This window comes from Ovis aries, chromosome 14 (assembly GCF_016772045.2).
Source record: "Ovis aries strain OAR_USU_Benz2616 breed Rambouillet chromosome 14, ARS-UI_Ramb_v3.0, whole genome shotgun sequence".
In the NCBI taxonomy this organism is placed as follows: domain Eukaryota; kingdom Metazoa; phylum Chordata; class Mammalia; order Artiodactyla; family Bovidae; genus Ovis; species Ovis aries.
The window spans coordinates 65,043,339-65,066,434 of NC_056067.1; the positions used below are offsets into that span (position 1 = coordinate 65,043,339).

The window sequence follows — 23,096 nt, forward strand, 5'->3', positions numbered from 1 at the left end:
GTGAGTGTGTGTGTGTGTGCGGTGGGGAGGGCACTCAATACTTCATAGCGCCTCCTTGTCACCTGCCCTGCTCTGCCCTCTCCTTTTCTTCGAATGATCCCCTCTTGCCCTAATTCATCCGCTTCTGTCCACACTCCCCCAGTTTTGAGGGGAAACAGGACCAGAACCAACGAGAGGGCAGAGCTTTCCCCTTCGCGTTCCGCGGCCTCCCCGCCGTCTGTCTCCCCCTCCCTCTCCGCCCGGCTTCTCGCCCGGGAGGCAGCCGAGGTCAGAGGCCAGAGGCCAGAGGCCAGCGCGGGCCTTTCCGGGAACCGCGGGCGCCCGGGGACCTGAGACCCCGGGCTCGGGCCGGCGGCGCGGCGGCAGCTGCGGGCTCGGAACGCTCCCCGCTGCAGGAACCCCGAAGGTGAAGGAAGCCGTCTCAGGGGTAAGGATCGCTCGCAAAACGTCCCGGCAGACACAGCCTCCCGGCGCGTCGGCCAGATCTGGGTTGCCCCCCAGCGCAACCATTAGCGAGGAGATCGGGGCCTCCCAGGGAGAGCGAGACCCATCAGGATTTGCTCCCTTCGCGACGGCTGGGGTCGCTCTTTCATGACGCAGATTCTTGCCGCAGGTTCTCACAAACCTGACTCCCCCACCTCCCCCTTTTTCTTCATTTCCCTTTTTAATTGGCCATGCCACCTGGCATGTGAGATCTTAGTTTCCAGACCGGGGATCAAACCCGTGCCCCCTGCTGGGGAAGCTCGAGTCTTAACCACTGAACTGCCAGGGAATTCCCCTTGCTCCCTTTCATCATTCAAGCTGCAGCTCAAAAGTCACCTCCTCCGAGAAGCCCTCCTTGAACGCCCCATGCAGAGTAGCCTTGCTAGGCGTGCACTTTCCCTCACCAACTTGTCTGTCCCAGGAGTCTCCAACCTCCCGGCCTCAGATCGGTACCTCCTGTCAGATCAGTGGCAGCATTTGGATTGGAGATAAAGCGCACAATAGATGCAGTGGGCTTGAGTCATCCTGAAGCCATCTCCCCACCTCCCCATCCATGGAAAAATCGTCTTCCGCAAAACCGGTCCCTGGCGCCAAAAGCTTGGGGACCACAAGTCAGGATATTTATCGCAATTGTAAATTATCTTGCCCATTTTTGATTTCTAGCAGGTAGATACCACCATTATTGGCATTCGACAGGTAAGGGAAACAGGCATCTTCTCCAGTCCCTGCTGGGGGAGGGGGGCGTACCCTAACTCCCTTTCATCACTCAAGCCACAGTTCAAATGTCACCTCCTCCAAGAAGCCCTCCATGAACACCCAATGCAGAGTCAATGTAAGGGTGGATGCTGAGTGTGCACAGGTGTAGATGTTACCATTGTCAGTGGAAACCATCAGTAAACAATCTATAAAAAAAAAAGAAAAAAAAAAACCACTTTCCTGCTGGTCCAGTGGTAAGACTCTAAGCTTCCACTGTAGAGGCACACGGGTTCAATCCCTAATTAGGGAACTAAGATCCCACATGCCCGCATGCTGTGGACCAAAAAAAAAAAAAAAAAAATCTATGGTAGGAATAGAAAAGAGTTTTATTTCCGCTGGATTACAAAATGGAAGAGTGTCATAAAGGCAAAAACCACAGGTAACAAATTGTTTGTCCAGAATTATCATTGAATCTGTTCAGAACATGTGCTTGAAGAGCGAGGATTGGCTGGGGTCTGAAATGGTTGCTTAGTTACGAGGGGAGACCTTGAGCCCGTGAGGTTGCAGCTGGCAGTGGTTCGTAGCTAACGTTTTGCGCACCGGCTGGTGGTAAATGGAATCCCGGATAAGCCAGAACGGCTCCCCCACCCCTCAGTATGTGAACGTTTCTCCTGTCTTCGTCTTGGCTTCCTCCCCATCATTTACCTGTGTTGCCTCAGCTGCGGTTGCGGTGTGACCCTGGTTCTCTTAAATTATAAATCTGAGACATGCCTACCATTAAGCAAAGGTGGAAAAGGAAAATGCCCGCAGGCAGGACTCCTGAGCGGCTGCAAAGCACAGGGCAGCTGGGGCTCGAGCAGCTAGCCAGGGCCCACGAGGGCGGGTTAATGCTCGACCAGGCGCCAGGCGTTTGCAATGGCTTCCTTGCCCATCAGGGTCAGCACGAGGGCTCTCAGGCGGATGTGTGATGTTGGCAGAGAGGAGGCTGAGGCGGCGGGTGGCGCGTGGAGGAAACGCTGTACCTGGGTGCTGCTTCTCACCCTGGCACTACTGGCCTTTGGCGTCTAATGCTAATCTGGGACTCATTCTTAGTCCCGGGAGAACTGGGGCCTGGCCTCCCCCACCCCCCATCTCCTGCCCCTTGTGAAAACCCGAAACGTCTCCAGACATCCCCCAAGTGTCCGCCAGGAGGCAGACCGCCCCTGGTTGAGGAACAGTGCTCTCAGCAGAGCCCGCTGTAAACAGGGCTGAGCCCCCGAAGCAGATCTTGGTTTCGGAGGTCTAGGAGCGTTACCTTGAGAAGTTCGTGCTCGAAACCATCCAAATTCCCTTTCATTGATTGTCCAGTGACCGTGCTTAGTCACCCCGTCCTGTGCCACTCTTTCTGACCCCACGCCTCCTCTGTCCGTGAGATTTTCCAGACAAGAATACTGGAATGGATTGCCATGCATGCCTCCAAAGGAGCTTCCCAAGCCCAGGGATCGAACCCAGGTCTCCCACATTGCAGGCGATATATATATATATATATCGCCTGCAATGTATATATATATATTTTAACCATCCAAGCCACCAGGGAAGCTCAAGAATACTGGGGTGGGTAGCCTAGCCCGTCTCCAGGGGAACTTCCTGACCCAGGAATCGAACCAGGAGTCCCTTGCATCGCAGGCGGATTCTTTACCAGCCGAGCCACCAGGGAAGCTTCATTGTCCACCCAAGTATTTAAATCATGAAAACATGTAGCTAGTCAAGAGTGGGACGATTGGGGGGAAAAACGAATGGGACGTCTGCGTATTGCCGAGCCTTGAATAGACGTGCAGTTTCTGAGAGAAAACGGACTGTATTTCTGAGCACACAAATGGATCCTTGGATTATTTGTTTTATTTTATTATTTTATTTTGTCTTTGTACGTGTGATTATGTCCGCGAATTTCGGTGGCAGTTGCTATATATTACCACTAGATGGTGCCCGAAGACAAGAAATAAAGCCTTTTGCGGCATCTCCAGCGAGACTGCTACTCTCTATTTTACCACGAGGTGGAGCCAGAGGATAAGAGATAAAGCCTTTCTGTCCGTCTGAAACAAGTACGTTCCTCTCTCCTTACAGGTGTCTGTTGTTAGCTGGTTAAATTGAGAAGCCCCACAAGTGAGACACTTCAGCGTCACCAACACAGCTTTCCGTATTATCCGACTCTTAACAGTTTTTCTTGAAATAGGCACACTTTATTCATTTTCTTATTTTATTTTAATTATAGTTGATTTATTACAACGTTGTGTTAATTTCTGCTGTATAGCAAAGTAATTGAGATAAACAGATATATACATTCTTTTTTATTTTTTTTCTTTTTTTTTTTTTTCTTTTTTTTTATACATTCTTTTTTTTTATTTTTTAAAAACATTATTTTCCACTATGGTTTATCACAGGATTTTGAACAAAATCTGTGCTTTACAGCAGGGTCTTGTTACTCCATTCTAGATGTAAAAGCTTACACCTGCTAACCCCAAATTCGCTCTCATTTCTCCCGCAGCCCCTTCCCCCTTCGCAACCGCAAGTCTGCTTTCTATGTCCGTGACTCCGCTTGGCAGAAAGGCTCCTTTGTGTCATATTTCAGATTCCACATGTAAGTGATCTCTTTCTGACTTACTTGCTATGACCATGCCTAGTTGCCTTAAAAACAAATTTTAAAAAGTACATCAATTTCAACAGAAAACTGCAGCAGCTGCGACAAATACAAGATGATAGCAAGAGAGAGGAAAACGGAGGGCGGGAAAAGTGGAGAGGAGGAGTCTCTAATCAGGACACTAATCCTATCAGAGCCCCAGCCTTGTCATCTCCTTTAGGCTTAATTCCCTCCATCAAGGCCTCAGCTCCAAACACAGGCGCTCTGGCCCCTGGAGTTTCAGCCTTTGGGAGGAGTGGGCAATGGCAGCTGAGCCCACAGCATTTATTTTTAACTGGAGGATAACTGCTTTACAGTGTTGTTAGTCTCTGCGGTACCGCGAGGGGAATCACTTACCTGCACGCACGCCCCCTTGCTCTTATCCCGCCCCTCTCGGTCCTCAGGGAGCACCAGGGTGAGCTCCCCGCGCTGCGCAACGACTTCCCGCTCGTGTCCGCCCCTCACATGATAACGTGTATGTCTCCTGCTACTCTCCCAACTCTTCCCTGCTGCCTCAGACGGTAGAGAATCTGCCTGCAATGCGGGAGACCAAGGTCTGATCCCTGGGTCAGGATAGATCCCCTGGAGAAGGGAAGGACAACCACTCCAGTATTCCTGCCTGGAGAATCCCCTGGACCGGGAAGCCTGGCGGGCAACAGTCTCTGAGTAACTATCTTGCTCTCGATTCATGTGACTATTGATTTTTGTCATTACTTCTTAAAGACCTCTCTCTCTTTTTTCCCAGAAAAGAACCCTAAATACTCCAATGGAAGACTTGGCAGTGAGTATAAACAGAGTCCTCAAAAGAACTACGAAAGGGAGAGGCGGGAATTCTCCAGCGGTTCAGTGGTCAAGACTCTGACCCCCAGCACAAGGTTGAGGGACTAAGGTCCCACAAAGTGCAAAGCGCGACCCAGACAGGGAAACGAGAGGAAAAAGAAGCTGTGGAGAGAGCGGAGTGATGGGATAAAGGTGCGGGTGGAGAGAAAAGGAAGAGCGCTTCAACTCTGGAAGTTCTGCTGGACATTCATGCAGGTAAACGTGACGGGTGAAAGTCTTGCTGATAACTAACTGAGCCTGAGCATCAGTTTTGCATACGAACACTAGCCACTCTTCCTTGTTGCCTGTTTTAATTCACGCTGAAACTCCTAAGCAATGTGACGGCCAGAACGGAAGGGAATATTGTTTTAGTTGAGATTTTGCCAGGTGGGGAACATCATTTCAAAAATCACAGTGCCCCGAGCAATGCCCTTCCGGCCATCTGAGCTGTCAGTATACACCGAGTCGGTGGTTGTGTGAAGGCGACTCAGCCGGTGCGCAGATAATCTGACTGCTTGTGTTTTGTTGTTGCTCAGTCGCCAAGTCCTGTCCCACCCTTTGCGACCCCATGCGCTGCAGCACGGCAGGCTTCTGTTCTCCACTGTCTCCCTAGTTTGTTCAGATTCACGTCCACTGAATCGGTGATGCCGTCCAACCAGCTCATCCTCTGTCGTCCCCTTTTCCTCCTGCCCTCAATCCTTCCCGGCATCAGGGTCTTTCCCAATGAATTGGCTCTTTGTATCAGGTGGCCAAAGTATTGGAGCTTGTGTTTGACTTCAAGCAAAATCATGCCAGAACACTTAGAAATACATGTTATTATTTTTTATTATAAATGACTTTCCTTTTGTTTTTCCATCATATTATTGTTAAAACATTATGTTGATGTTTTAATATGATGCCTCTAGAAAGGCAGGGTTGGGAGGGGTTGGTTTTGGGGGGTTTTTTGGCCATGACACTAGTTTCCTGACCAGGAATTGCGCTTGGGCCCCAGCAGGGAAAGTGCCAAGTCCTCACCACCAGACCTGAGGGGGAGTCCCCAGAAAGGCAGCATTAGCTAGGAGTCTCATCTCAGTATCGTTCATGGGGACGTATAAAGTAAAATACCTGTTATAAAAAGTGAGCCCTGGGTTTGATAAAGTCAAGAAGAACTTAGCCAGGAGAAAGAAAACCGTGACTTTCAAATGGACTTTTTGGTAGATGCAGGGAGCTATGAGACTGAAGTCAGTGGTTGAGGAGGGAAAAGGAACTAATGAATTTGCAAGATATGATGATGAAGGGAAGGAGAAGAAAAGGAGGTATCTAAGGAGAATAACTCTTTTAAAATCAGTTTTATTGGTGTATGGCTGCTTTACGGCGTCGTGTGAGTTTCTGCTGTTGTTCAGTTGCTAAGTCAGGACTCTTTGCAACCCTATGGACTATGACACTCCAGGCTTCCTGTCCATCACTAACTCCCAGAGATTGCCCAAACTCATGCCCATCAAATCAGTGATGCCATCCAACCCTCTCATCCTCTGTCGTCCCCTTCTCTTCTTGCCTTCAGTCTTTCCCAGCATCAGGGAGTCAGCCAGTGACTCAGCTCTTGGCATCAGGTGGCCAGAATATTGGAGCTTCAGCGTCAGCATCAGCCCTTCCAGTGAATATTCAGAGCTGATTTTCTTTAGGATGGACTGGTTTGATCTCCTTGCTGTTCAAGGGACTCAGGAATCTTCTCTAGTGCCCTTCGAAAGCTTGTACACACTTCTTACTGAATGTGAAATTGTGAGAAATGCTTAGTTTCCTGATTACTAGGCTGTGATGCGCCTCTTCCACAAAATGTGACCTCCCCGGTTCGCTTCTTGGGTCAGGAAGATCCTCTGGAGAAAGGATGGTCTACCCACTCCAGCATTCTTGGGCTTCCCTGTGGCTCAGCTGATAAAGAATCCTCCCGAAATGTGGAGACCTGGGTTCAGTCTCTGGGTTGGGAAGATCCCCTGGAGAAGGGAAAGGGTACGCAGGCCAGTATTCTGGCCTGGAGAATTCCATGGACCAGAGTCCATGGGGTCACAGAGTCAGACATGACTGAGCGACTTTCGCTGAGGGAGAAGCATTTGCTGTCTCTTCACTGAGGCATCTTCGGCACCTGGAACAGTGCCTGGTATGTGGCGAGCACCCAACAGCTGTTGTCCAGTGGACGAATGAAAGTTTCTTGTGAAGACAGGTTGGGTGAAAGTCAGAGTTCATAGGAAACTTACTTGGAGGATGTACAGCTATACTTTAAAACTATAAAGGTGATGGAGTTATATGCAATGTTTTTATATACATGTCTATTCATCTTAATTGTATTTTTTTTTAATTTTTATAGGGTTAGGGCATTTGGGATCTTTGTCCCTGACCAGGGATTGAACTTGCACCCCCTGCATTGGCAGCTGGGAAGGGACCACCAGGGAAGTCCCTTAAGTTTAATTTTTATAAATACCATTTATCATATACAACTTAAAAATCTCTAGTCAGAATAAGCATTAAAAAAAATAGAGAATAAGCATTTAAACCAGAGTTGCTCTCCACTACCTTCTCTGACAGAATTCACATCTGTAAGGCCAAAATTATTTAAATAGTGTCACTATGATATTTTATGCCTTTTCAACACTCATTCTCTCATAATTGTCCAATGGCATTTTCCAGCAGCTACGTAGTAAGTGATATCACAGCAGATTGAGGGCAAAAGCAGGTAGGAGGTTTCAGCCGTCTTCTGTTAACTCAGACAACAAATAGACTGCAAACCGGTAAAACAATGCAACTGTTCTCACTTAAAATAATTTTTGGTTTTAGAAAAAATTAATTATTTTTTAAAAATCGTGTTACTTATGATAGCATATAATGGGCTGGTGATTGTGGGAAATTGATATATAAAAACATTTAATTAAATTGGTCAGAAATAGTACACCTTGGAACACAGGATCTGTAAAATGGGCTTTGGGGACGTATTCACACTTATTATACGAGTTACACTGAAGAACTAGGAGCTCTATCTGTGTGTGCATGTGTGTGTAAATGCACAAACTGTATTAAAACCTGGAGTGTGCATCTGTGTGTGTGTGTGAGCATGACCGCATTCACCGGTTCATCGAATCCTTATTGACTGTCTACTGTTGTGAGCAAGACGGCCTCTTTAACAGAGCACGCAGACAGGCAGAAGGGAGCAGACAAGAAGCACAGAAAGGGCCTCAGGAAGGGCGCGTGTGGTGTGTCTGTGTGTGTGAGAGGCGCTGGGAGAGGGTGTGTAAAGCCACTTTTTCACAGGGTGACAGATACGATTATTTTAAAATAAAAACTCAAAGCCTGAACCTGCCGCAATCTAAAAGTGAAAATCATTGCAGAGTTTCCGCAAAGAATGCAAATTAGAGAAAAAGGTGGAACTACATTAAAGCCGGAAGAAAAATGTCAACCACACTATTCGGTGATTGTTGGCATTAGCATTAGATTGACATCTATTCTTACATCTTATTTTCTACCAGTACAGTATTGTAAAGTAAAATAAAGTAAAAATAAAAATTTAAAAATATATATATATATATATATATGTATGTGTGAAATTTATGGAAAGTAGACTTTGCATGTCTTATTTTGTTTTTCACTCAAAAATATATCTTGTATATCAGTACCTTTCTTGTAAACTGACAGAAGCAAGTTTAAAATATCTTGTAAAACTACTTCACAGTATCAATGAAAACTCTATCAACTGTCTATAAATTGTAAGCTTAAATCACAAATGGTGAAAACTGCATTGTGTCGGTAAGAATAACTGATAGCCTTCATTTGTAAAGGATTTTTATAAATTAATGGGGGAAAAGTTAACTCACCTTTAACTTAAGAGATACATAAGCAAAAGCATTAGTAAGCAGCCAAAGAGAAAACATACATAATCAAAAAATAGATAAAGATGTACAAACACTTTGTACTACAAAGAAGATACATTTCTGCTAAGCTACTGACAAAAATTAAATGATTGTAATACATCAGTGATGGAAAAAGTGAAAGTTGCTCAGTTGTGTCCGACTCTTTGCAACCCCATGGACCTTCTCCAGGCCAGAATACGGGAGTAGGTAGCCTTTCCCTTCTCCCAATCCAGGATCTTCCCAACCCAGGTCTCCCACATTGCAGGCAGATTCTTTACCAGCTGAGCCACAAGGGAAGCCCAAGAATACTGGAGTGGGTAGCCCATCCCTTCTCCAGGGGATCTTCCCAACCCAAGAATCGAACAGGAGTCTCCTGCATTGCAGGCGGGTTATTTTCCAACTGAGCTATGAAGGAGGCCTAGAGACATACTCAGATACTGTCAGGGTGATGTAAATTGGTGAAAGTGAAGTTGCTCAGTCGTGTCCAACTCTTTGCGGCCCCGTGGACTGTAGCCCACCAGGCTCCTCTGTTCACAGAATTCTCCAGGCAAGAATACTGGGGAGGATTGCCATTTCCTTCTCCAAGAGAACCTTCCCGACCCAGGGATTGAACCCACATCTCCTGCGTCTCCTGAACTGGCAGGCAGACTCTGCCACTGAGCCAGGAGGGAAGCGGAGTTGGAGATGAAGAAAGCCTGATTCAACGTGTTGATTCGGGAGGGCTTTTTCCATTCTCTGTGACCTTGGATATTGGCATTTTCAGAAGGGAGTGCTCATCCAAAGCTGGAATGATGACAGCTGCCTGCCCCTTGATGTCTCCTCGGGGAACAACTGGTGAACTCGAATCCCGATGACTCCTCCTTTCGGGGACTTTAAGGTCCAGTGAAGGCAGGTTCCTCTGAAGGGGGCACTGAAGTCATGGCCTGCCAGCAAAGTGACCAAGGGCATGGAATGTGGCGGGAGGGCGGCAGGGGCACCCGCCCGTGCCCTCTCTTCACCCTCCAGGCCTTGTGTTAGGACCGCTCAGGGAATTGAAGACGCGTTCATTATCATGATGGAAGATCTTTCCTTTCCCCTGCGGCGTGCTGGGCTCAGCACTGTTAGTGGCGGACCGTGAAGGAAGGGGGTCACTCACTGCCTGCGGTCATTTCCAATGATGCATCCCTGTTGCCTTAGTTGGGTGACTCAGAAAAGCCCCTTAATCTAATGTTTTGGGAGCTCAGTCTCCCTACCGGTCATTTTTTCCATTTTTGGGCTGTGCTGGGTCTTCCTTGCTGTGCAGGCGTTTCTCCCTCTCCTGTGGTGCATGGAGGCTGCTCTCTAATCGTGGTCCAAAGGCCGCTCACCGTGGGGGCTTCTCCGGCGTGGAGCGCGGGCCCCAGAGCACAGACTCAGTAGTTGCGGTGTGTGGGCTTAGCTGCTCTGCGACTTGTGGGAACTTCCTGGATCAGGGATCTATCCCGTGTCCCCTGCATCGCCAGGAGGATTCTTAATTACCAGGTTCACCAGGGAAGTCCCCTACTGGTTAAATATCGATAAAGCTGAATATTGCATGCTCACTTGCAAAATTAAACTGTATTGAGGAATTTGAACCAAATAGACTGATCTGCAAGAAACCTGAATACCAGTCACAGAATTCTGCTTCCTGCAGGAACAGAACCCCAGATCTCCCCAGATGAGGCGCCCTGGTAGTTTAATATAGTCTATGCTGCTGTTTTGCTATAGCTAAGTCGTGTCCGACTCTTCATGGCCCCATGGACTACAGCACGCCAGGCTCCTGTCCTCCTCTGTCTCCCAGAGTTTGCTCAAACTCATAACTATTGAATTGGTGATGCTATCTAACCTTCTCATCATAGCAAACAAACAAAAACCCAGACACTTAAGAGTTCTAGGCTGTGAGACGTCAGAACAACCCTTTAAGTTAGACTAGAGGCATGAAGCACAGGGTTTCTGAAACAAGATGAGTTGTTAGGCTTGGTTGTGGCAAAGAGTTCCAAGTCAGCTAGTCAGTGTTAGGCTTGTGGAAGTACTAACATAATCCGGGTGATTAGGGAGCGGTGCGCTTGGAATGCTTTTGAGAGTGGATTAATTTATAGGATTGTGGACAGAGATGAGTTTAAAACGTGTTATCTTTTCCTCATAAGTAATCATTGCCCGGATGTGACCGAGGACAGCTCTCCAGACTGACTCATGTCTTTTGGGGATGAACTGTGGCTGGGCAAAGGGCAATTTTTATGTTGGTTTCATTGGGGTTCTGATGCTTCTTTTCTAAAATTGAAATATCAGAGGGGAGTTGCCATTCCTGACGGCCTGAAAAGAGATGAGCAAATGAGTGGGGAAAAGAAGGGAAATTAGGAGGGTTTTTTTTAAGTTTCTGAAAGCTCTCTATCTCTGTTTTGAGATGTATGTCTCTTCATGTCTGTCTCTCTCTCTCTGAATTTTGATAATTATCTGCTATGAGAGTTGACCATCTCACTCCATTCCCTTCCTCTGTATATACACTTTAATGTATTTATTTGGCCTGTGCGGGGTCTTAGTCACTGCCTGGGCTTCTCTAGTTGCAGCGAGCGGGGCTGCTCTCCACTGCAGTGCAGAGGCTTCTCACTGAGCTGCTTCTCTTGGTGCGGAGCCCAGCTCTGGGCACGTGGGCTCAGAAGTTGCAACATGCAGGCCCTAGAGCTCGGGCTCGGTAGTCGTGACACGCGGACGCCGCTGCACCACAGTACACGGCCTCTTCCCCGACCGGGAATTGAACTGGGGTCCCCTGTATTGCCAGGTGGATTCTTTAGCACTGAACCACCAGGGAAGCCTTCTGTGTTTCTGTTTTGAGATGTATGGCTCTCTCCCTCTTGTCCCTCTATCTCTCTCTCTGAATTTCGCTAATTATCTGGTACACCAGCTCATCACCTTCCCCATTCCCCTCCTCTGTGTATATTTGACATGGGCGGTTGTATACCCAGCGTTTATTTTTCTCCCAACCAATTCTTCCTAATGTGGCGTTTATCACTGAGCCACGTCGACTCTTTGCGACCCCATGGACCATACAGTCCATGGGATTCTCCAGGCCAGAATACTGGAGTGGGTAGCCTTTCCCTTCTCCAGGGCATCTTCCCAACCCAGGGATTGAACCCAAGTCTCCCACGTTGCAGGCGGATCCTGTACCAGCTGAGCCACAAGGGAACCCCAAGAACACTGGAGTGGGTAGCCTACCCCTTCTCCAAGGGATCTTCCCCACCCAGGAACTGAACCGGGGTCTCCTGCATTGTACGTGGATTCTTTACCAACTGAGCTATCAGGGAAGCCATTCTTCCTAATAAAATTGTCCCAATTTTCCTTGTAACAACCCTTCTGCCATCCGGCCCTCCTATTACAATGAATGCTGATTTATCCCCAGTTGCAGGGTAATGATAATTGTTTTAGGATTGACCAGCCCTTGACACAGTGAAATTTCAGGTAGTACTTCATGGGAAATAGATGGGGAAACAGTGGAAACAGTGGCTGACTTTATTTTGGGGGCTCCAAAATCACTGCAGATGGTGACTGCAGCCATGAAATTAAAAGACGCTTACTCCTTGGAAGGAAAGTTGTGACCAATCTAGATAGCATACTCAAAAGCAGAGACATTACTTTGCCAACAAAAGCCCGCCTAGTCAAGGCTATGGTTTTTCCAGTGGTCATGTATGGACGTGAGAGTTGGACTGTGAAGAAAGCTGAGCACCAAAGAACTGATGCTTTTGAACTGTGGTGTTGGAGAAGACTCTTGAGAGTCCCTTGGACTGTAAGGATGTCCAACCAGTCCACCCTAAAGTAGATCAGTCCTGGATATTCACCGGAAGGACTGATGCTAAAGCTGAAACTCTAATACTTTGGCCACCTCATGCAAAGAGTTGACTCATTGGAAAAGATTCTGATGCTGGGAGGGATTAGGGGCAGGAGGAGAAGGGGACAACAGAGGATGAGATGGCTGGATGGCATCACTGACTCGATGGACATGAGTTTAGGTGAACTCCGGGAGTTGGTGATGAACAGGGAGGCCTGGTGTGCTGCAGTTCATGGGGTCGCAAAGAGTTGGACACGATTGAGCGACTGAACTGAACTGAACTGATTAAATATCATATCACTGTATCTGTAACTGAAAGTAGGTTCCGGCTGCTCAAAACTCAAAGGCCACTAGAGAGGCCAGGTTGATGGAAAGGAAAGTTTGCTTTATTTTAGATGCTGGCAACTGGTGGGGGCGCTGAACTCCCTCTGCCCACCCCAACCCTACCCCCACTGACAATCAGAGGCCAAGGGCATTTATAGACAGAGGGAGAAAGAGCAGAAACAGTCAGACCATGCAGAAACAGCACAGTCAGCTCTGACGGTCGCCTTGAAATTGGTCATCAGTGGTCTGACCCGTGTTGTCTCCATTGCTTTAGGTACAGTTCATCTTCGGTTCCGTGGTTTGCTCCCATCTCTTTGAGGCCAGTTCTCAGAACTGTGGCAGCTTATGTCGTGGCCACAGTTTGGTCATCGTCTGGTGGGGTTTCAGTACCTACAAGACAGCTCACAGGATATGGCTCAGAATATTATCTATAGCCCCTGAGACGGAACTAAAGGTCTTTGACTCTGCTTATTGACTAAACTATTACTATTTGATCTCCTTTGACTGTTTTCCTTTGCTTCTGCATTTTCTCACTTCTCTGATTAAACTTATTCTTTGGCTAAAATCTTTCCACAGCCTAAAGGCAGGCTGAGGACATGGGAGGCAAGAACCATAGGGTTCTCCTCCACTTCATATGAAGGATAGGAAAAAGCCCAGATGGGAGAATGCTGGTAAGCCGATTTGCCCAATAATCCGTGGTGCTTGGAACAAAGAGATCATTAAGGTAAGAAGAAAACGTTGGCATGTAAAAGAGAAAAGTCAGGGACAAGACTGTGAAGTCATTGAACGAAGAGGCTAGATTTTTGTTCCAGTAAACGTTCAGAACTGCCTCTTACAAATGGTAAGTTGTCTAGATCTGCAAATAACTGCTCTAAGGACATGTTTAGAGACCCGATCCTAGGCCTCCTCTTCTCCCTGGCTATAAAACTCAGGTTTAATTGGTTAGTTGACTTCATTCTGCATGATCATGACTTGATAAGTAAAATTAAATGCCACAGGAAAGAAAACTCAGAAGCAGATATAGAAATCCCCCTTGGCTTACCTAACTTCAGCAGCATGACTGGGTAACATTAGTTATCCACCTTTTAAGCCATCCTTCATCACCCGCCCCTCCTAACAGCCCCCCGACAGAGCTTATATTTTTTTTAATGTTCTGTTTTCTTTTAAAATTTTTTGCTTGTTTATTTTCGCCCACGCTGGGTCTTCATTGCAGTGTATGGGCTTCTCATCGTGGTGGCTTCTAGAGCACAGACTCAACTGCTCCACAGCACGTGAGACCTTCCAAGATGGGGAATCAAACCTGTATCCGATAAGCGCCTTCTTGTCCGCTGCACCACCAGGAAAATCCAAAACTGTATTCTGAATCTGTGTCTTCTGGAGAACTGCCACGCTTCCATGCCAACTCGCTCAGTCACGTCCAACTTGTTGTGGCGCCTCTGTCCTTGGGATTTCCCAGGCAAGAATACTGGAGTGGGTTGCCATGCCCTCCAGGGGATATTCCCGACCCAGGGATCGAACCCACGTCTCCTTCAGCTTCTGCATCGCAGGCAGGTTCTCTACCACTGAGCCGTCAGGGAAGAACTGCATAGCTTTAGCATGTAAGTAGTCCCCCAAAGTGTCTTTTAGCTAAGCCTAAGGAGAACACGGAGTGAATATTATTACATAGGGTTTTCCACTACTGATGATGCCTTCTAGCTTAAAGTGTATGTGTGTACTGTTTTTCTTCAGGTCACATAAATTTTCCTTGCAAAGAAGAGGATGAATCCTCTAAAGATACACGGCTTTGTTCACATTTGGAGCAAGAGAGAGAAGCTCTTGTGGAAACAGTGGAAGGAGAGAAGGAAATTAGCCTGGCAGGCGTCTTCAACGCTGAAGGATTTATCCGGGTTTTTCAGCTCAGCAACAATATTACAAGTGTGGTCCTTACACGCTGTGGAAAGAGACAAGGCTGTCTGCATTTAACTCTGCAAAACAATAGCTGCTTGTTCATTGACAAATTATCCCACAGGGATGCTGAACAGTTGAAGGCCTTCCTGGACGCAGTCTGTCAAAACAAATCCCAGCCACCCATGAAACACAACCGTGATTGGGGTGTTTTTGGTGGGAGGAACACACAGAAGGAAACGGACAAAACTCCATCTCACCAAGTCCGTGACAAGCCCTGTGGTGCACCCTCTAATACAGAAAAAGCAAATGAAACTCTCTCCCCTCCAAAGATGACGTTGTTCAAGTCACCAACTCTTGCCAGAACAGGACTCTTAGAAAATCAAGGAACAAAGAGGGAAAAAATGCTATCACCTGGTCGAGAGATGAATGAAGGGTCCCTGAGAGAAAGTAACCCTGAAGTAAACAGAAATTGAAGACCAATTCCTTTGAGTACACAGAAAGTAACAGGGATGAACTGTTGCACTCAGAAGGTCAAGAAAAACTTAGAAATTCAACGTGTGAAGACCATCTCTACTGAAAATGGCAGTCTAGCTCAGACCGTTGTTTTAATCCAGGCTCTCTCTTGCAAAACAGGTTCGGAGTTTCCATCAGAACAAATATATAGCCATGACGACCTAAGATGGGATGACCTTGACACTCACCCAGAATTCTGGCAAGGGTTCCCCGACCTAGGGAACACCTGTTACATGAATGCAGTTTTACAGTCACTGTCTGTGATTCCCTCATTTGCTGACGACTTACTCATGATGCCCTTTGTTGCTTTTATTACGTGCCTGACCCAGCTACTTGCTTTAAAAGATATTTGTAACCCGGAGGGCAAGAAAGAGCTACTTGTCAATATTAAAAATGCTATTTCAGCCGTCGCAGAGACTTCCTCCGGCAGTGTGCACGCAGTGTGATGCGTATGAGTTTTTAGGGTGCTGTTCGGAGCAGCTGAAAGAAGACATGGAAAAGTTAACCACCACTTTGAAGACTGAGAGGAAAACGGGGGTGGAAATTCATCGCTGCAGATGTAAGTGGATGGCGCTGCCTGCCAGACCTTTGTTTGTCCCATTGTGGCTAACTTTGAGTTTGAATTGCAGTGCTCCATCATCTGGAAAGCCTGTGGACAGGTCGTTCTCAAGACAGAGCCAAGTCATTACCTACCTTGTATCAACCTTCCCCAAGAAATGAAACTACAACCGTCCTCCATTCAGAATTCTTTTGATCTTTTCTTTAGGGCAGAAGACCTTGAGTATAGCTGTCATGAATGCACCCACGAGATATCTGTTGCAATGCACAAAGTCAGTAAGCTTCCCAGGGTGCTCATCGTCCATCTGAAATGCTATAGCTTTAATGATGCTTGGTTGCTAGTGAAGGATAACCAGCCAGTTGCTATTCCTAAATTTTTAAACTCATCTTCTCATTGCAGTGAGAGCACCAAGTTAGCTTTTCCTACTGCCCCTAACACACCTCCCGGGGACTCCAAAATGCTAGAAGTCTCTCCAGAGGTGTTTTCTGAGATCCTCGCCCCATCGTCACCTTCAAAGAAGTTGATCTCAGAATCCAGTGATTCCTTGGCAAAGAATGCTGAACCAATGTTCCAGAAGATCGTTGGAGGGTCAAGCCAAGAACAGCAGCAGAGAGACCTGGAAAATGGTCCCGAATGGAATAAAGCAGCTTCAGGAATGGCAGGAAAGGAGCTCCCAGCAGCTGACTCAGGGATGGGTCAAGAACACACATATCTTACGATCTGTGAAGATGCACGTGAACTTACCAGCAGCCCACACCAAGTCTCAGAGAGGCTCAGCTCCAGGAGGCGCCTGAAGATCAGGCCTTAAGAGATCTGAGAAGGCAAGGCATTCGTAGAGCAGATGCGGGCGGTGTCATGGAGTCCACTGAGGCCTTTTACCAGGCTCATGAAAACAGGATTCCAGAAAGATCTCAAGGCGTGGCTGAAAAACTGCCTAAGTGCAATAGGAAAAGAATCATCCAGGAACTGCCCTGAAGGGAATCGCCTCCAGGCGTCAGGAGCTGGGTGCCCAGGAATGCGCGGGAAGGGACTTCCAGGATCATCAGAAAGACCTCGGGGACTCCCTCGGTGCTTTGGGTCCTGATGCGAAGCCTGGAATTTTAGACGGGGGGACGCAGGAGCTGAAGCCTAAGGGTAAAAGGAAATGCCTGCCGGCCCCTCTGTGTCGCCAGCCATCTCGGGAGCCCCCAGATTCAGGCCATCACATCAGCGATGTTTAGGACTTTCGGAAGCAGGTTCACATACCACGGCCTACTGGAATCAGAAATCCGAGCCCGTGATGCAGGAGGCTGGGCTTCACAGCGGGTGTGTCTTCTTTAATGTGCACGGTGAGATCTCTCAGGCGCTGTTGAGAAAGGCAAGGAATTCTCACTTAGGGTGCAGATAGGGGAGCTCCCTCAAGAGGCGTAAGAAAAAGGTGGCTCGGGACTCCCCTGGAGGCTCAGTGGATAAGAATCTGCCTGCCAATGCAGGGGACCCAAGTTTGATTCCTAGTCCGGAAGATCCCACATGCTGCGAAGCGACTACGCCCGTGGGCCACAACGACTGAGCCCATGTTCTAGAGCCTGGGAGCCGCAGCTGCTGACGCTCCAGCATCCAGTGGCCACGCTCCGCAGCTAGAGACGGCACCGCAGGGAGAAGCCCGCTCACTGCAGCCAGAGAGGAGCCCCTGCTTACCGCAACGAGAGAAAGCCTGCTCACCGCGCCGAAGACCCAGGGCGAGCAAAAAGTAAAAATAAACAAAGATTTCAAAAAGAAATCCTTTTTAAAAAAAAGGAAAGAAAGGAAAAGGAAAGAAAGAGATGACTTTTGCACAAATCTGCTTGCCTGCTGCACCCAGTCCCTCTTCCTCCGTGGAAGGAAGGTTCTGAGCTCTACCCAGAGATGAGAAGACAAGGAGCTTGAGAGTGGAGTTCAAACAGAAACTCTTCTTATGGGAAATAACCATGCTAACTCTGCAGCAGACCCCGAAGCTCAAACTGAGATGGGTCGTCCTAGCCTGTAAGATTGGAAAATCACTTTTCGCATTAATGGGGTGGTTTTCAAAATGTTGGTCCCACTGTGGCAGCAGTAGCCGGAGGCTGGTTAGAAATGAACCGGCCTGGAACCTGTTTCAGACCAACTGAATCAGAAACCGGGCGCGACTCAGTAATTGACGGAGATCTTGTGTTCCAGAAAATATAAGAGCCGCTGCTTTCTTGTGAAGGGTATCTTCGTACATTTCACTAGTGTATATATGAGTTGTTTGTTTTATGTAAAGGATTTTTTTTTTGTTTTATGTAAAGGATTTTAATTGTGTGTTTTCAAGTTCCTCACAGGCATGCATACCTTTCCAATGTAAATCTGTTAAAATAAAACCCCAACCAATACATGTACCATTGACTGGGCTTCACAAAGTTTTGTGACTGATTACTGGTAAAATTTGCTATTTTACAATACAATCAACTGTATTTTTACATTCTTCCAGGAATTGCAGGGAAAGAATACATGGGAAATTGAGTATATTAAAAAATTATATGAGGTTGATTTTGAAAATTCAAAAGCATCTTAAAATGTTGCTGAAGTTATTAACATGAATAAGACTATAAATATTCATACATGTATAACATAACTTAGTAGCCAAGGCTTTAACAGTCTTTCAGTACTGAGTGTCAGCAGGCCATAGGAGTAAGGGTATGAAAGATGAGAGGATTTTGTGAGTACAGAGAGATAAAGTCCTGGTGAGGGAAAAAATAACTAATCCTGGTGGGAAATTCCCTGGGGTTCCAGTGGTTAGGACCTGGGGCTTTAACTGCCAGGGGCCCAGGTTCAGTCCCTAGCTGGGGAACTAAGACCAAAAAAAAGGAAAAAAAAATCCTGGTGATGTATAAAATACAGGACATGTTTACACAGTTAGATGCAGGAAAGAGGAGGTGGGAGGAAGTAAACAGAGCTATGCACAAGTTTTTTTAAGTATTATTTTTAGCATTTAAGGGGGAAAGACGGTACTGTATAAAAAAGAAACTTTTTTTTAAATTTAAAAAAAGAATTAAAAATAAATAAAGGAATTAAAAAAAAGAAACAAACATGTCAGTAATTCCACTGTTAGTATTTTTGTGTTCTCTTCCAATCCTACATACACAACTATGAAATACAAATTTGTTTACACATAGTTTAATGTCCACAATAATGTGCTTGTCCATGTGTTACCTCACCTGCTTTGCTCTCTCGACTTCTCACATGTGTGCTTGACCTTCTTGGGCGTCACTGGAGGGCAGGGAAAGCAATCAGAGCAATAACTCTATAAGTCTACCCAGGCATTGGGAGGGTAACAGGCAGGAAGTCGAGGGGTCTCCAAACAGAGGACACAGGCTGCAAGTGTCAGACATTTTCCTCTCACTTAAGCGGCAGGAGGAAACAACTAGCGGTATATTTTTTTCTATATATAAATTTAAAAGGAGGTTTCTCTTGAAATACTGTGTCGCCATAATGACACCTGGTTTCACCTGAAGTTAACTATTCTCAAACCTTGAGTAACCAATGCATTTTTCTTATGGAAATGTTTGTCTTAAGCTATGTTAATGTACTATGCATTTTCCCCTGACTCTGTCTTCAAGTGGGTTCCACCTAGTGGCTCAGAACCTACTTGACAAACCAGTATGTTATACTCAGATATTGTTCCCCTAACCTATGTAAGCGGAACTATTTGTATGGTGGTCTGCCCTCCTACAAGATTCAAGTCAATCATTTACGGCCCGGGATGAATCATCTGGTGCCAAGATTATCCCAAAATGCATTTTATGGATGGGGGGCCTGGTGCCATCCTGAGTTTTAAGACATTGCTTTCTTTCATTAACAGACTGCTAGTGACTATATAACATCCAGCTGAAGACTGGCAGGGGGGTACTCATTCTGCCCCCTTCTGATGCCTATGTCCAAAGCTTTCTCTATCTCCTTTATGCTTTAATAAAACTTCATTACACAAAAGCTCTGAGCGATCAAGCCTTGTCCCTAGCGCCGGATTGAATTCTTCTCCTCCGGAGGCCAAGAATCCCGGTGCAGTGCCTTTTCGTTCAGCAACAATCTTTCAGCGTGGTGTAAAGCCCTTTAAAAAGTAACAGCCAAGTTTTGTGAAGGGAAATGTAGGGCTCAAGTCACATTCTGCTTTCAAAGTCATAACAAGGTCAGATGAATTAAAATGAAAACATAAAAGCAGTAACTCTAAAACCCATTGCGTTTACAGATGCCACGAGAAGGAAGGCCATCAATTCCAAGGTCAAAGTCTCCTTCACGCCATGATGGCACCACTGACCGGTGAACCCAGCGTGGAGTCACACAGGCTGATTTACGAGCCAGCCTTGGCGCAGTGAGTTTAGAGAAAACTGCCAGGCTGCGTGGGTACCACAGACCTGCAGCATCCGACGATCCCCTGGACGCTTGGCTTTCATTTAACCCCTTCATGTGTAACGCGATTTCCCCTCTCCTGTCCTCACCCGTGACTTCACAAGGTCTCCTAGCTTCCCTCCCGGATCTTCCCTCCGCATCCACGTCCTCTGTTCCTTGGCCTCCAGTTACCTTCGCCTTCTTGTGCATTTCTTTTCTCCTCCCCCAGGGCACTGCCAAGTGTAAAGAAAGCTCAATATCCAAAAAAGAAAGTCGTGGTGAGCAATCGTCTTTTATTGATTTAATTCGTTGCTTTACCATGTTGGGTTCGTTTCTGCTTTAGAGCGAAGGGATTGTTACACGTACATGCAGCCTTTTTCCTGTTCTTCTCCGTGATGGTTTATCCCGGGTACTGAACATAGTTCCCTGCGCTCTGCAGTAGGACGTCGTCGTTTATCCATGCTATATCCAGTCGTTTGCACCTGCTAACCTGAAACTCCCAGTCTGCCCTCTCCCACCCCTCATCCCCCGTGGCAACCGCAAGTCTGTCCTCTGTCTGTGAGTCTGCTCTTGTTTCACAGACACGTTCGCTCGTGTCGTGTTTCAGATTTCACAAGTGGCACATGGTCATTTCTTTCTCTGACTCACTTCACTTTGTGTGATGATCTCTAGGTCTGTCTGGGTCTCTGCAAATGGCATTATTTCACTCTCTTGTGTGGCTGAGTAAACTCCGGGAGTTGGCGAGGGACAGGGAAGCCTGGCGTGCTGCAGTCCACCCTTTGCTGGGGTCACAGAGAGTCGGACGCGACAGAGCGACTGAACTGGATATTCCATAGTATTTATGTACCCCGTCTTTCTCCATGTCCCTGGTGATGGACATCTAGTTTGCTTCCAGGTCCTGGCTGTTGTAAACAGTGCTGTTGTGAACATAGCGGTGCATGGATCTTTTCAAATTATGGTTTTGTCTGGCTCTATGCCCAGGAGCGGGATTGCTGGGTCATACGGCAGCTCTATGTTTAATCTTTTGAGGAATCTCCATACTGTTTTGTATGGTGGCCGTACCAATTTACATTCCCACAGTGTAGGAGGGTTTCCTCTTCTCCACACTCTTTTCAGTGCTTGTCATTTGTAGGTTTTTTTTCTTTTTTTTTTTTAGGAGACCCCTCATGGCAGGTGGGATATTAGTTCCCCAACCAGGGATCGAACTTGTGGCCCCTGCTGCGGAAGCTGGACCACCAGGGAAGTCCCCAAGGCAAGAACTGTAAATGCAGGTACACAGTTTATTATTAGAGACCTAGCGCAGCAACCAGTGGGAGAGGACACAGAGAAGCATCTCGTGTCGTTAAGGCAGAACCAAGGCAGAGATGCACACCCTCAGAGAAAGGATGCGGGGTTCTCGAGAGGAGGAGTGCAGCAAGAGGCAGTCAAGTCGTTTAGGTAGGACAGGTCTTCTGGGCCTTTGCGTACCTTTACCCGATGACCTGACTCTTTCCACACTTGACCTACCCCAGGACCCTCCCCCAGGGTGCACACGCACCCTTCAGCTGAGATGGATCTCCAAGTGAAGGCTTCTGGGAGAAGCAAGACCCATGATTCAACATGGTGTGTGTTCAGTCACTACGTCCTAAGTCTTTGCAACCCCATGGGCTGCAGCACGCCAGGCCTCCCTCTCCATCCCCATCTCCCAGAGTTTGCTCAAACCCATGTCCATTGAGTTGGTGATGCCATCCAACTACTTCATCCTCTGCCGTCCCCTTCTCCTCCTGCCCTCAATCTTTCCCAGCATCAGGGTCTTTTCCAGAGTTGGTGCTTCATCCCAGGTGGCCAAAAGCTCATTATGGCCTGGAATTATCCTGATTTTTTGACCCCATGAAGGCTTTTGCGCGTGTGTGGTGCTGGAGAAGACTCTTGAGAGTCCCTTGGGCAACATGGAGATCAAACCACTCAGTCCTAAAGAAAATCATTAGAAGGGCTGATGCTGAAGCTGAAGCTCCAATACGTTGGCCACCTGATGAGCCAACTCATTCGGAAAAACCCTCATGCTGGGAAAGATCGAGGGCACAAGGAGAAGGGTTGCAGAGGATGAGACGGTTAGATAGCATCACCGACTCAATGGACATGAATTTGAGCAGACTCAGGAGGACAGAGGAGCCCGGTATGCTGCAGCCCACGGGGTTGCAAAGAGTCAGATACAACTCAGCAACTGAACAACATTGTCTCCCTTGCCCCACGGATGGGAGGTGAGTGATCTCGTGATCTTTTTAGAGTGTTTAGTCCAAGTCTGTTCCTGCCGTAAAAATGCCCAATGTCTGGTGATTTACCCTATTCCCATTGCTGGTTTTTATGCCAAGGTGTAGATCTTGAAACACAGACGGGGGTCCAGTCATGAATGTATAGTCCCGGAGCCCCCTGGTCTCTTGCTTCAGGAAATGTAAATGGGGGCTGGGGATGAATGCAAGGTCCCAGGAGGCGTGAGCAGGAGGTCAGTTGTTAATGCGTAGCCTGGGGCCATCTCCTGCCCCAAGAGCACTCCAGTCACCATCCGTAATATAATATTTTCTCAATTTATTGTCTAATCCAAAAGTGAAAAGATTTCACCTTATTCTTATCTCTTCCCCCTGCTGTGACATCTATTGTGTTCTGTCAGCGTTTAAATTAATTTCCAGGTTACAAGAGCTTCCCTGGTGACTCAGAGGATAAAGCGTCTGTCTGCAGTGCAGACCTGGGTTCGATCCCTGGGTCAGAAAGATCCCCTGGAGGAGGAAATGGCAACCCACTCCAGTACTCTTGCCTGGACAATCCCATGCGTGGAGGAGCCTGGTGCAGGCTACAGTCCACGGGGTCGCAAAGAGTCGGACACGACTGAGTGGCTTCACTTTCATTTTTCCTTTACTTTCCAGGTTACAAGCTATAAAGACAATGTAGTGGTTGAACCTGGAGTCATTTAGGGAGGAAAGGAATGACTCGGAAGACTTACTTCCCCAAGGGAGAGAGGGTGAGTGTGTTCCCATTCAAATGAGGGATGGTTGTATTATGTGAAGCAGGAAGATGTTTCTGCTGTCGTGAGGAATTCAACTTTCTGAAGACCTCCATCTCCATGGG

The 23,096-nt window shown here is 47.2% G+C and overlaps 1 protein-coding gene and 1 pseudogene across 1 annotated transcript; both read left to right on the plus strand.

The window, feature by feature from the left end:
• The first annotated feature begins 284 nt into the window (after positions 1 to 284).
• LOC105602023 (ubiquitin carboxyl-terminal hydrolase 29-like) lies at positions 285 to 18,007 on the plus strand. Its single transcript, XM_060399159.1, is given in 7 exon segments — positions 285 to 3,260; positions 3,704 to 3,796; positions 4,581 to 4,870; positions 13,250 to 14,271; positions 14,402 to 15,507; positions 15,509 to 15,593; positions 15,596 to 18,007. Coding segments are annotated over 3 exon segments (1,368 nt in total). The 5' UTR covers positions 285 to 3,260; positions 3,704 to 3,796; positions 4,581 to 4,870; positions 13,250 to 14,271; positions 14,402 to 15,069; the 3' UTR covers positions 16,441 to 18,007.
• On the plus strand, positions 14,432 to 18,007 carry LOC106990132 (ubiquitin carboxyl-terminal hydrolase 29-like; annotated as a pseudogene).
• Positions 18,008 to 23,096: the final 5,089 nt, after the last annotated feature.